The sequence below is a fragment of the Mustela putorius genome, unplaced genomic scaffold (assembly GCF_011764305.1).
Source record: "Mustela putorius furo isolate JIRA1106 unplaced genomic scaffold, ASM1176430v1.1 tig00003845_pilon_pilon_pilon, whole genome shotgun sequence".
NCBI lineage: Eukaryota > Metazoa > Chordata > Mammalia > Carnivora > Mustelidae > Mustela > Mustela putorius.
The window spans coordinates 78,540,377-78,554,395 of record NW_025421998.1 but is presented as its reverse complement, the minus strand read 5'-3'; the positions used below and the strand labels follow the sequence as shown (position 1 = coordinate 78,554,395).

The following is a 14,019-nucleotide window of genomic DNA, read 5'->3' as shown; positions in this document are numbered from 1 at the left end:
ATGGGATCCTTATTCATTTGAAAAATGTGTTCCGACTCATTCTTAATTAAAGAAATGCAAATTAAAACAAAACTAAGATCAGACAGCCAGAGAAATCCACATTACTTTCTTGTGTGAGTTAACTTAACAGAAGATGTAACCTGTAAGCAAAATGCTGAGTAGGTAATAATAGCAGTTAACTATAGGCCCTATTCTGTGCAACAGATCTCGAAGAGTTGTTTGTCTTGTATAACAAATCTCTGTATCCTTTCGGTAATACCTCCCTATTTCACACTCCCCTCCACCCACCCCAAGCATTCAACCCTCTGAAACCACCATTCTACTCTCTGCTCCTAGGGATTTGACTATTTAGATCCCTCATTTAAATGAGGTCATTTAGTATTTGTCCTTTTGTGTCTGGAGTATTTCACTCAGCATAACATCCTCTGGGCTTAACCATGTTGCTGCAAATGGCACAATTTCCTTCTTTTCTAAGGCTGAAAAATATTCCATTGTATATAAATGTCATATTTTCTTTATTCATCTATTGGTGGATATCTAGATTGCGCCCATGTCTTAACTATTGTGAATAATGCTACAGTGAACATGGCAATGCAGATATCTCTTTAAGATTCTGGTTTCAAAAAAATAAAAGAAGATGATTCTGATTTCAAAAAAAAAAAAGAAAGAAAGAAAATTCTGATTTCAACTCCTTCAGATATAAACTCAAAAATGAGATTGCTACATCATATGGTACTTCTATTTTTAATTTTTTGAGAGATCCCCATACTGTTTACCATAATGGCTGTAGCAATTTACATTCTCACCAACAGTATACAAGACTTCTCTTTTCTCTACATCTTCAATAAAACTTACCTTTGGGTTTTTTTTTTTTTTTTAATAATAGCCATCCTAATTAGATGTGAGATGATAGTTCATTTTGGTTTTGATTTGCATTTGAAAAATCAAATTATGATTAATGATGTTGAGGACCTTTGCATATAGCCGTTGGCCATTTGTAAGGCTTTTTCAGAGAAATGTCCATTCAGATCTTTGCCGATCCTTTATTCAAGTTATTTGAGGTTCTCGTGCTATTGAGTTGTAGAAGTTCTTTACACATGTTTGAATATTAACCCTTTTATTAGATAAACTTTTTACAAATATTCTATCCCATTCCATAAGTTGCCTTTTCATCTTATTGATGGTCTCCTTTGCCATGCAGAAGCTTTTTCGTTTGATGTAGTTCTACTTATGTATTTTTGCTTTTGTTGTCTGTGCTTTTTGTGTCATATTCAATAAGTCATTGGTTAATGGTCCCTTATAATCTTTTTTATTCCTGTGGCATTTGTTGCGATGTCCTCTCTTTCATTTATGATTTTACTTATTTGCATTTTCTATCTTTTTATTAGCCAAAAGCTTTGTTGGTACTTATTTTTTAAGAAACTTAACTCTTAGTTTCATTGATCTCTTCTGTTGTTTTGTATTCTTTATTTCATTTATTTAAGCTCTCATCTTATTTTCTTTTTTCTCCTAACTCCAGACTTAGTTTGTTCTTCTTTTTCTAGTTTCTTGAGGTGTGACACGAGTTGATAGTTTGAGATCTTTCTTCTTTTTTAATATAGATGTTTATTGCTATAAACTTCCTTCTTAGTACTGCTTTTACTGCATCCCATAAATTTTGGTATGTTGTGTTTTCATTTTTGTTTGTCTCAAGATATTTCTGTTTCCCTTGTTTCTTCTTTCACCCAAAGGTTGTTCAAGAATGTCTTGTTTACCTGCATGTCTTTGTAAATTTTTCTGTTTTTCTTTTGTACTGACTTCTAATCTCATTCCACTGCTGCTGGAAAAGACATTTGGGGCGATTTCAGAAGTTAAGTTTTTTGTGACTCAGTATGAGATCTATGCTGGGTATATGTTTGAGAAGAATGTGCAGTCTGTAGCTGTTGGGTAAAATGTTATATATCTATCTCTTAGATCCATTTAGTCTATAGTGTTATTCAAGTCTGCTGTTTCCTTATTAATTTTCCATCTGGATGAGAACTGTTCATAATTGAAAGTGTACTATCCAAGTCTCCTGTCATAATTGTATTGCTTTCTGTTTCTCCCTTCAGATCTGTCAGTGTTTGTTTAGATGCATATATATTTATAATTGTTTTATCTTCCTGGTAAATTGACCCTCTTATCATGATATAGCGACCCGCTTTTTCTCCTATGGTAGTTTTTACTTAAAGCCTGTTTTGTTTGCTGTAACTATAATCACCCTTGCTCTCTTTTGGTTACCATTTGTATGGAATATTTTTTACCATTCCTTCATTTTCAGCCTATGTGTGTCCTTTAGCTAAAGTCTCTCAAAAGCATATAATGGGATCTTGTTTTATTCGCTTATTCAGTCTGTGTCTCTTGACTGGGGAGTTTAATTCATTTACACTTAAACTATTCTTAGGCAAGTCTTTATCTTTTAACTGGAATCCAGACCTTTTAACAGTCCATTTTAAAGTAATAACTTAAATCTAATCACATACAGAAACACTACACTTTACTACCGCCCCCCCTACACACACACACACACAAACACACACACACATACACACACAAGCTATGTTACTGATGTGAGAATTTACTTCTTCTATACTGTGTATCCATTAACAAATTTTTCTGGTAATAGTCCTTATTAATACTTTTCCCTTTTATGACTCAAAAAAAGCCTTCGTTAACACCTTGCATTCTCATGATGAGAGTCATAAAAGTTGAATTGAGACCATTTTCATCCATAACTGAATCTAACATCTTGATCAATTGATATCAGATTTCACATAGCCCAGCCATATTAATAAAGTGGGGAATAATCAGTCTATTCACTGAAGCATGGGATTAGTGGAATCAAGCATTTTGAAAGTCTGTCCTTGAAGAGCTAAGAGAAAATTATATTGTAATCTTTCCATAAGAACTCTACTTTCTTTAACTCCCATTACCATATACTGGCAGTTGCATTTGCAGTTTGCACATTAAAGAAGACCTGATAATGAGGGCGCCTGGGTGGCCTTCAGCTTGGGTCATGATCTCAGGGTTCTGGATTGAGCCCCACATTGGGCTCTCTGCTCAACAGGGAGCCTGATTTCCCCCCTTTCTCTCTGCCCACCTCTCTGCCCGCCTCTCTGCCTACTTGTGATCTGTCTCTCTCTGTCAAATAAATAAATAAAATCTTAAAAAAAGAAGAAGAAGAAGACCTGAGAATGTATCCCCAAAAGCTTGAGCTTAAAATACAAGACTGCCATATTAAATTTTTTTTGACATTCGTCCCAGTGAAGGCTCTGGGGGGGAAAAGTGCTGACTGTAAATATCTTCTATTTATCTAAATATGGATTTCTTAGGAAACCTGACTCTCTGTTAAAGGTATTTTTATTTACTTGTACCAACTTCTAAAATGCATGCCACATTTAAAGTCACATAATTTCCTATATTACAGTTTGTTCCTTTAATATAAATCAAATAGATCTGAGAGAAAAAGACACTTAAAACTTTGCATTTCAGTATGAGTTATCTGATTTGGATTTGATTTTTCTTTACAAAACCCAAACTTATTCATTACAGTCCTGTTTATCCACTTAGTAGTTTAGGGAACAATTTGGCAATTTTGTGGTTGGTAGGATTTCTGGGCCAGCTGGCTGGCAGGGACCATGGGAAATTGGGCCTGCTGCTAGGTTCCATGGGCAGGTGGTGTTGGGGCTATGATCCATTATCAGACTACATGGTTTTCAAGAACTTTCTAAAAAGTAAATAGTATTTTCACTCATCTAAGCAGCAGGTTTTTTAGGGTGATTATTGCCATTAGCAGAAGGCATTAGAAAATACCTAGCTGAGTATAAAGTAATAAGCAACATGTACAGACTTGTCTTTGTAGTGTTTACAGTCTAATTTAAGTGGCAAAAATTAAAATATTCACATATGTAGTCATATATGCAATAGCAAGACTTGTGAAATTAAAATGCTGAGCATCAGAGAGACTATGTAAGATTTGATAAGACTACCTACCTACCAGAGTACCTAATTTACATTGGAGCATGTTTGAGCTTTAGACCTTAGATTTATTTTTTAAAGTACTACAAATAAAAGATAACATTTTTTGAATGTGAGAAGAAATTTTATACACAAATTTTAAATAAGCAAATTTGTCATTGAGTAACATATGAAATCTAAAGCAGAATTAAAATGCAAAATGACATTTATTACTTTACTTTAAAAATACAGGTTTAATTTAGAACATTTGCAAAATATATAAAACAAAAAAAGGGAAAAAATGTTAGTATCTCTTAATTTAAGCGTAACTACTATATCTTATATATTTTAATATTTCCTTTTTTCTGTGAATAGAAATGTTTTTAAATGTGGTGTCCTCTTCAAAGACATTCTACAATTTCATTTTCAGTGACATGTTTTCAGGTGGCACGATATTTGTGTGTATTTCTAAGAAGTAATCTAATTTTACATTATTTGTCCTTTTACAGGCATTTGCCTGGTGGCCTGATTTATTGGCAGAGCACGCGGAGAAATTTTGGGCTTTATTCACAGTAGATATGGACACTGCACTGGAGGCCCAACCACAAGACTCCTGGGATAGTTTTCCTCTTTTCCAACTACTCAATAATTTCCTCAGAAATGACAGTAAGCACTTGCATTTTCTTTAGTCTATGAGATGGGGCGGGACGGAGAAAGTGCTGTGTGGTGTGAATGTGCAATGTGTATAGAGCTCTGGCACTCACTCGGCGAGGCGGACATAGATAACATCAGTGTTTGCTCAGGCTCCCTGACTTTTTCAGGCCTGGTTCTGGGGGACACCAGGAACATGCCCACATTGCTCCACGGGCCTCTGAAGCTCTCTTATTATATGCAGCCTCCTGCTAACATGGACATCTTTCTCATTGCACCTTGTGAATCAGAAAAATCTTCAAAGGTCAGCACTTCTAAAGCACTTGAGATACTTACGTCTCTGAAAGACACCTTAGAAATGTGTCATTATTCTAGGAATTCATGCTTTGTTAAGGTTTCTCTACTCATACGCATTCTGATAAGGGATTCGCTTCCACAGATGATGGTGTGGTATTGCTGTGCCGTATGGGATGCTCTCTCAGGACTGAGACATTTAAGAGAATGTAGAGGTCCTCTGTTGAGACATTTCTTCCCGGTGCAATAAGGTTTACGAATTTTCAGATGCATGGTCTTCTAGCAGCCAGAACAGACCTAACTTTACAACAGGATTTTATAGGGATATTTCTTAGCATACAGATTCTTGGGCTTTTCCTGTGATGATTCTTTTGAAAGTCTCCCTTAAACTCAACCTTGGGTCCTGCTTACAGCCTTTGCTTTAACACTTGCGTTGATCTTGGAATTTCCAGTTACCTATTCTATACAGTCCTTCCCATTATTATTCCAAGTTGACCTCTGCCCTCCTCTTGACCTCTGGTTGTGACTTGCTCTGCTTGATGGATAGAACAGCCTTCTCCCAGTGTGTGTTTTCTTCTCTAAGTCATTGCTGCTAGGTCATTCAGTTCTTCCCCACATGGTGGGGTTTCTGGGCCCATTACCCTTCCATTCACCTTCCCCTGCCCCGACCTCCCTCCAGTTTTCAATATTGCTCTGGACCGTGGTGTTGTGGAGGACATGGTGCCTACAGTGTGACCCGAGTTACCCAGCCCCCCGGGAGAGGGGCCCTCACGCTGCTCTGACTCACCTGTGATACATTTCAAACTTGCTATATTTTAAAGCTCCAGAGCTTTTTTTAACTGCTCTCTTCCCCTCTGGGGAACCGCTACTCTATACTTCTGGGTTTAAACTTAAATCCAGGTCTATACATTTGTTTTTGCTTTTTAAAAAATTACTTTTTTGGTTTTGCTCATCCCTCCATTATTTCTTACTTTTCTCTGGTTGTTCGTCCCTTTGAACCTCTGATGAAACTACTGTTTTATTGTGGGGTGGGGGAAGCCATACTAATATTAGATTTTGTGTAGTATTAGACTTCCCATGGACATTAGATTTAGGAGAGCTGGTCAAGAACCTCTGTTATGGTAAGAGAAGCATCATTTTTTAGTAATCAACAGCATGAACTTTGATGCCAGACAGATTCACATCTGTTTCTGCCACTTGCACCTTGACCTTTGACAATGGCTCAACTTCTGTGGACTTTGGGTTCTTCATCTATAAGGGAAGGAAAATAATAGTACTACGGTGTCATTGGTGGTGAGGATTAATAACCATAGCAGCTCACATGTAGTAAAGACAAAATAAATATTATAGATACTAGTCTGAAACTAACTGAAAATTTCAGTCTTGCCTCTTTTGACCAGTTTCATCTCCTATCCAGTTCTGTTTCCAAAAGATCCTATTAGAAAGCCAGAGAACTAAGCTCCGTTTCCTACTTTAAAGATTTATCCCCAGTGTCTACTCTCAGAAGTTACTAACCCCACACTGAATTATCTGTATGTGGATCATTTGTTCTGCAAACGATGACCAGCCAGCTTTTAAGTTGTACTTTGGTTCCCTCCTGCCAGCTAGGTACCTTCTTCTTTTCTCAGTCTTTTAGCATCATTAGTTTTCTGCTAAGAATTATAACTCAGGTTTAATATTGTCTTAAGACCATAAACCTGGGCAGAAAATAAATACATATATTATGCATTAGGTCCCTAACTGAGAGTAAATAAACATAGGCTTATTTCTGGCACTGCTTTCTCCATTTGCATGAGAACTCAATAATTGACCATATTTAAATTTATTGGAGAGTTTATTCAAAGATGGGGCATTTATTAATGTTCAAACAGCAAAGATGATGAGTCATTTAACTTATTCAACATTTCGGAATTTATGGAGAAAACAAGTGTGGACTTCTTAAAAATTGGGTTTCGGGGACCCTCTACTACAACTCCAGTGAATTAGCATCCTTTAATATTTGTTTTTAAGAAGAGTTCTTGCATTGCAAGTGTAAATTTATGAGATTTTTATCACTAAGAACACTAAAATGAGGACCTCTCACCCATGGGGCTGTGGAAGGGGGGGCTCCCCTTTCTCCACAGCCAGGGTTGGAGGCCAAGATCAGCCCTTGAGGATCATTATTGGGTGTCCATGAGCGGGCGGCTTTGTTTTCCTGTCTCAGACCTCTGTAGTTGCTGGGAGCCCCACTTGGTCTATAGCAGGGCTGCTGACCCCACAGCCAAACTAGGGTGCGAAGTGGCAGTGCTGGACATGAGACCTCTGGCTCTCCTGGGATAGTGCCAGACTCCCCTGGGCTGATGCTGACCTGCATTGCCCCAAAAGTAGCCTGGCCTCCTGCCTGCTCCAAAGACAGCACCTAACAAATACACCTAAGCAGGGTTCTGCACAGGATTGCAAGGCGTGGGGTGGTAAGGAAGAGCTGGGAACAGGTGCTGGAGGAGAAGGAGCACCATGGTCATCAGGAGCCAAGGAGGTCAGCCCTGACACCGGGGATGCCAGCTGTGAGTGCAAACCCCACTTCTCGGCCCTTAGCTGTGTCAAACTGGCCAGCTTGCGCTCCACACGGTTCCAAGTGGAAAGTTTGCTGTGTTGAAGTGCCTATATTCATCCTCCGAAAAAATAATGCTTGAGACAAGTTTTCAAGTCAAACAGTTTTTCTTCACTAACTAAAGTTCTGACATATCTTACTTTGTTCTGAAAGCAATAAATCACTTTCTGTGGGACTGTTGGGGGGTGGGGGGAAAAACCACTAAAATGAGAAGAGCAGAAATTTAGTTTTTATCTAGACCTGCAAATATTTAATTCAAAAGAGGTGCTTACTCCCTTTCCTGTTTTAAACCAATGTAACATCAGCTGCTATTAAACTCTTAATGTGTAATTGTATGCTGTTTTGTCCCACGTGATTCAGTTAAAACATGGAAGCATTTATGACTGATCCCTTTTGGAGCGATGTCAGTTTTGGGGTAAGTCTAGATCTTGGCTTTGATTTTTGCAGTAATTAACAGATTTGAGAAAACATCAATTATTTCAGAGAAAAACAGCTCCTCCATGTAGTGAGGTAAATAGAAAAGTTCCCCAGTGCCATAATTTCCTTTTGGTATGGGGAGTACAGGAGAGTCTGGGGAATTGAAATCGAATGTAGTGACTTTCATCTCAAACTCACAAGTTACTATCCAAAAACCAAGGCCCCTGAATATGTTAATGACCGGTAAAACATACTTCTTTTTTTTTTTTTTTTTTTTGCTATAAATATCACTCTTGATAATAATGAAGAATTTTTTTAATAATTATGTGCTTGTTTTATTAAATTCCTGAAGTATTCAAATAGCGATTTAGTGAATGCAATCCAAATGTTAAATGTCACCCTATTGCTGCCCCCATATTGACCTTTTGGAAAGCTTTAGGAAAACATAAAACTTCTCCGTTTAATCCCACCTAGAAGGAAACAGTCTTACCTCACTGCCTTGGAATGACGGCTTTTACCACCTTGACCCAAATAACATTATAGCCCCAATTCTAATTAATTACATCGTTAGCCACGACTAATAGAAACGGACCGCTCTGCAAGGTCCAGTCTTGGAAGAGGAAATATTTTGCTAGATAACAATGTTTGCTATAACCTCACACGCAGTGCACAATGAATTATATATATTTTAAATGGCTTTGATTTATGACAATGTTCCTGCTTATGTTTGCTTTTCCAAAATAGAAGTTACTAACAACATCTCCAAGTAGTTGGAGGCATTAGTTAGAATTTTTACTTTCTTTGTGCCTCGAAAATTTGGTAGCCGAGTAGTTTGGGGTTTTGTTTTTTAACGAATAATTCAGATGTCCCCCGCTGGTGGTTTACCATCTTTCTTTTATTGAAATCATGATGCTTTGATATTTTAAAATAGGCGTTTATCTTTTGGAAAGTGGACAGGATTTTTGACAAAGCTCCTCGTTTTCCAGCCAAGGAAACTAAATCCCTAAGAGGCAATGTGCCTGGGTCTGAGCTCGCTGGCAAGGATCCCTGGGTGGTCTCCGGTTCAGTCTGGCTCTGCACAAAAAAAGCAGATTCTGGGGTGTTTATAAAACAATATAGTCTTTTCAAGGAAGAGAGGATATTCCTTGAAGTTGTATTTTTATCTTAGAAAGTTCTCGGAAGGTCCTTGAGTTATGGGGGCAGGGGAAGAGAGATGGTTAAAAGGTACAGAAAGAACCAGAAAATGGTATATATCGTCCTGTCAAGTACATGACAAAACGTCCGTGATGAGAGTGCCAGGAACTAACCCAATGAGTCGGCGGAAAGATTCAAGACAGCAGATTCAGTTTCTACTTTAAGAAGAAGAAAATTCTGCCGGTGGCCTACGTCTTTCCTTAGAGTTGGTCATGATTAAGGGAAGTCTTAGCCTTAAGAACCCTTGGAGATGAAATGTGGTGTTTCCTCAAGGGAAGAGTACCTGCTGCACCATAATTTTAGCAAGTGTCCCCAATCTCCTGCCCCTCGCAGACTCACCCACTGATTCCCAGAGCAGGACTGATGATGAAAACAAACTCCAGCTCCTTGATTTCCATCCAGAAAAGACAGCTCCTGCTTGTCCCTCCGTCCTCCCTCCATCGACCCCAATCCACCACCCCCAACTAAAGAGATAATTAAGTGGGTAATCACTTTAAATGGTATCTAAGGAAACAGTTTTGAGAAAGAGATGTCTTAAAATTGAGAGAAAATAAATGTTTTCATAATGAAGCAATTAGCATGCTAGCTAAATGGTGCTGTGTGACTCAAAAGCTAGCACAAAAAGATTCTACCCTTGCCTGCCATCTTCTGCAATTGTCCTGTCGATAATAAATATGGCAAGTGACTGCTTCTGACAAACGAAAGCCATCTGCAAATGGCACAGATCATTTCTTTCAGCACTCCTGAAAGGCAAACCCTTGGAGCTAGTCACCTTTTAATCTGTGGATATGTTAGCAAGTGGCAAATGACCATTCTTTGGGGAACGGATTCCCAAGTGAAAAATAACCACGGTGCTTCTTCTTTAATTAACAGCCTTTTCACATTGCTAGCACATTAAAGCCATCCTGAAGAACACCCGTGCTTATATAATCAATGTCACAGCGTCCCTGCCTAAACGAATAATAAATGTTCGGGCTCTACACTAAGTGAAAACCTATTCTCCAAGACTTTCACCTTCATAAAGATGGGCTCATAAAGATCGAAAAAAGAAAAATGGGAATGTGGTCTCATGAGGATAAAAAGGCTAGTGTTAATAATTAACAAGGAGAGTGAAGTGGAGTCAAATTAGCCATAATAGAGCCCAGAGTGACTGGCAAAGTCACCTCTCATTATCAAAAAACTCATTAAGAAATGAAGAAGTGGAAATCCCGCTGGGTTATTCGCACACTCGGGCTGTATCAGAGATTATTTTTCAGATTTCTTTCAAATGAGGAACTGTTAGGTCGCCATATTGTATATGAGGTTAATCTTCAAGCTTTGAAATATGGAGGGCTGACACCTGCATATTCCTCCACCTCGAGCGCTTAAATGAGCTGTGCCTCTGAAATTCACGAGGCGGTGTTTATAGATACATCTATACGTAGATCTACTAGGAACAATGCAGGACGGATAGGACTTCTAGACTACCACAGGGCTGTGAACCAGCCTCGTTTTATAGATAGACCCTTCTTTAAATGATGAGATGACCACAAAAATGCGAAAACGTACTTACTTCCGATTTCCGGGTTGACTGAATTCAAAATTGTACATCAGAATCTGTTTTGCCAGAGTGTATCAGTAGGAAAACGAGGAGTCGCTAGCTTTTTCTTTTTCGTTGAGTTCCACAGTGTTGTTCTAGGTTTTCTGACATGTGGATATTTTAAATTCTTAGTCTGCTTCTTATATTTTCATACAATTAAATGCCTTCAGGAAAATAACCTGCTCTAGAAGGCCTACGTGTCCTTCACAGCAGATTCGCGGAGACTTCTGATTGGTCCTGGAGGCTGTGAGCATCAAGGATCCTACGTCTGGGGGCTGTTGATCACGTTACAGCCATTCTCAATTGTTTGCCTCGTCTAGAGCAAGCAGCGCAGAACGTAATCCCAATCAGAAGTTTGTACATAACTGGACTAAAATGTTAGACTTACCCCTTTGGCTTTTATATTAATCTCATAAAAGACAGTATGAGAACTATAGGACTGTGAGACTTCTCCATCTTTACGCTAAGCCTTGGTTAATGTTTATGTTGTTTTTTACTGAATTAATTCTGTAAGAAATAAGCCCTGAATGCCTAAAATTTATGAATCCCAATCACCTTGCAGAAACATGGATTAAAAACAGTTCTGACCCTTGAAAAGCTTATCATCTAGTAGCGCGTATGGCCATATATACCCTACCTACTATAATGCAATAATTTATAAAAATATAACTCGATTACTTTTACTGTACTAAGGATTTTTTAATTATAGTTTTAAACTTGGATTTCTTGGATTTTGAGTCGTTGTCCAAAATATAGGAAACATTATAATACCAGGGCTTTCAGTTCCTTAGGTAGGTGGGTGGGTGGGTAGGTAAATAGGTAGATCATTTTTTTAAAAAGATTTTTATTTATTTATTTGACAGAGAGAGATCACAAGTAGACAGTGAGGCAGAGAGGAAGGGAAGCAGACTCCCTGCTGAGCAGAGAGCCTGATGCAGGGCTCGATCCCAGGACCCTAAGATCATAACCTGAACCAAGGGCAGAGGCTTAACCACTTAGCCACCCAGGCACCCCAATAGGTAGATCATTTTTAACAAGTGAACACGAAAGGAGGAAGTGGACATGGTTTTAGGAGGTTGTTATACTAGTAAGTATACAAATTAAATATTACCAAACTATATAAATTTACCTATTAAGGCTTTAATTAAAAGGAAAATAAAACTCAATGAGTTTTCTATTCTACTTAAAAAGCATACTCTCTAAGTCTCCTTTAGGCAGTGGGTTTTTGTTGGTATTTATTCAGTAAACACACGTGTATTGAGCGCCTAAATAATGTGCCAGATTCTTGGCTGGAGGCTGCTCCTAGATCTCAGGAGATCTTTTTGTTTGGTTGTATGAATTTTCTTTTACTTAAGTGTGTTCTAGGCTGCAATCTTCCTGACTTTTCTCGCGAAACCCATGTTCATATTTTCAGTGATAGGAATCTTCATTATAAGCATTTGTCAACATGGAAAGTGGCCTGTTAATTTTATATCTTTATCCAGAGGGCTTTCATTGTGCAGGATCCCTGCAGTTTGTAATCCCTTGAATAATTGTTGTTTTGTGGCCAAGTCTTGTTTTTAGTGTGGTTGGTGTTGTTTGTTTTGCTGGTCACGAATTACTAGTTTCTTCTGAAATTTAGGTGGGAAAGTCATTCTTTCTAGTAATCCATTAATGCTGACTAATTGGAAAGGGGTGGCATACTATAAAATTGGGTTACATGGGCTCAGGAGTCAACAGCATATTTTTACCCTAAAAAGTATACAGGAACTCTTTTATCTGCTTGTTCTTCATTTATCCCATGATTATTATCTCAGTAATTATTATTAATTGGATCATAGTTTAAATTCTCAGTCGAACTCTTACTATTAGAAGCTTCTGACAAGTACTTTTGTAAACGTAAGGCTCTTTTTGGTATGTAAATAATCAACACTAATTTCTTAATTACTGGGATGCTCAAAATAATTGGGCACATCTGCATTCCTAGTTTACCTTTTATTTAAGCCTTTTGCTTTCTTCTGCCATTTCTAATTGCACTCTCGGGCTTGATGTCACTGATGCTTCACTGATGCTTCCTTTTCTGACAAGGTGATATATGGAAACGTGGAATCTTTGGGTGGAAAAAAAGATGATTTAACAAAGTGGATGCTGGTCCCCCGCTTACGTTCTTGCCAGCCACTGTTTTAGACTCCTTCTGAGCAGTCCTTTCGACTTCCACACCTCAGGTAGAAGGTCAGGAGCATTCTTGCATAAGGCTGCACTGAGAACTTGCCTCTTCCAATGAACTGTGAGAATGGGTGCCTTGGAGAGGCTTGATTGGGACAGGTGGCAGCCCAAATCACAACCTATCCTGACTAAACCAGATGGAGAAGATAGAAGCACTCATTCTGGTGCCTGGGGCTAAGTAGTAAGAGGGCTTTTGACAGTGTGTGATAGGAGCAGAATGCAAACTGGCATATGGGCAACTGAGAAAAAGAGCATACATTTCCATACACAAGTACAGCGCGTGTGTATTTCCCGTCGCCCTGCCTTTTGACACCATGCTTTCTCTTGTCCTTCCTCGCCCCTCTGCAGATTTTCTTTATTTCTCCTCTTTTCTCCTCTTCTCTCTGTTTCTCCCTCTTTCTTTCTTTCCTTCCCTCCCTCCCCATTCATGAGTCTAATTACCAAAGAAATAATACTGCCAGTTGCCAGTTTTCTGAGACTTTGGAAAACGGGTCTATAATTTAATTTTTAAAAAAAAAGTAAAAAAGGAACACTGCTGAAACATGAGCAGAATTTGGCCAGAATTAAGCATTTGTGACCGGCCTTAGGAAATATAGGAACATTCCGTTTTCTCCCCCTATCTTCAGGATGTGAAAGTTTGATGTCAAGGGTCATGACTGAGCAGAAAAAACCTCCCTCTGCCACATTCATTAAAATATGAGACCTAAAAATAGCCAACATTCATATCCAGCAGAATTTCTAGCAGTCTGATCTTGGACATGGATCAAAAATAGATGTTCATGCCAATATTATTTAATACTGCATATTCTATGAAGAAATATGCATAGAAAATATGAAGAACTAGCAGGCTTCAGTATGTTCCTGAAAAATAATGCGGTCATCTTAATGTTGTATCCATGTAGTTATTCATTCAACAAACATTTGAACACTTGCTTGGAGCCAGGCGTTTTGCTGGATACTAAGAATACAGATACGGTCCCTCCCTCAAAGACCTTACACACTTGTAGGAAGAAGCAGAAGCGTCAACAGGTGCAGAAGCATGCTTTGGACCACAGTGGAAGCCTGCACAGGGTAGAGAGTAGACAGTTGAAACCAGTAACTGGGCAGGGGGACA

The 14,019-nt window shown here is 38.4% G+C and overlaps 1 protein-coding gene and 1 non-coding gene across 22 annotated transcripts in view; both read left to right on the top strand.

Annotated features, from left to right (window-relative positions):
* CADPS2 (calcium dependent secretion activator 2) overlaps window positions 1–14,019 on the top strand; it is a 525,179-nt gene that overhangs the window by 441,312 nt on the left and 69,848 nt on the right. For all 21 annotated transcript variants that reach the window (XM_013050847.2, XM_045062940.1, XM_045062933.1 and 18 more), the window contains one exon: window positions 4,485–4,641. In XM_013050847.2, coding sequence (XP_012906301.2) covers window positions 4,485–4,641 — 157 coding nt within the window. The remainder of the gene's footprint in view (window positions 1–4,484; window positions 4,642–14,019) is intronic.
* Window positions 6,994–7,129, top strand: LOC123387122. The gene has a single exon (XR_006601479.1).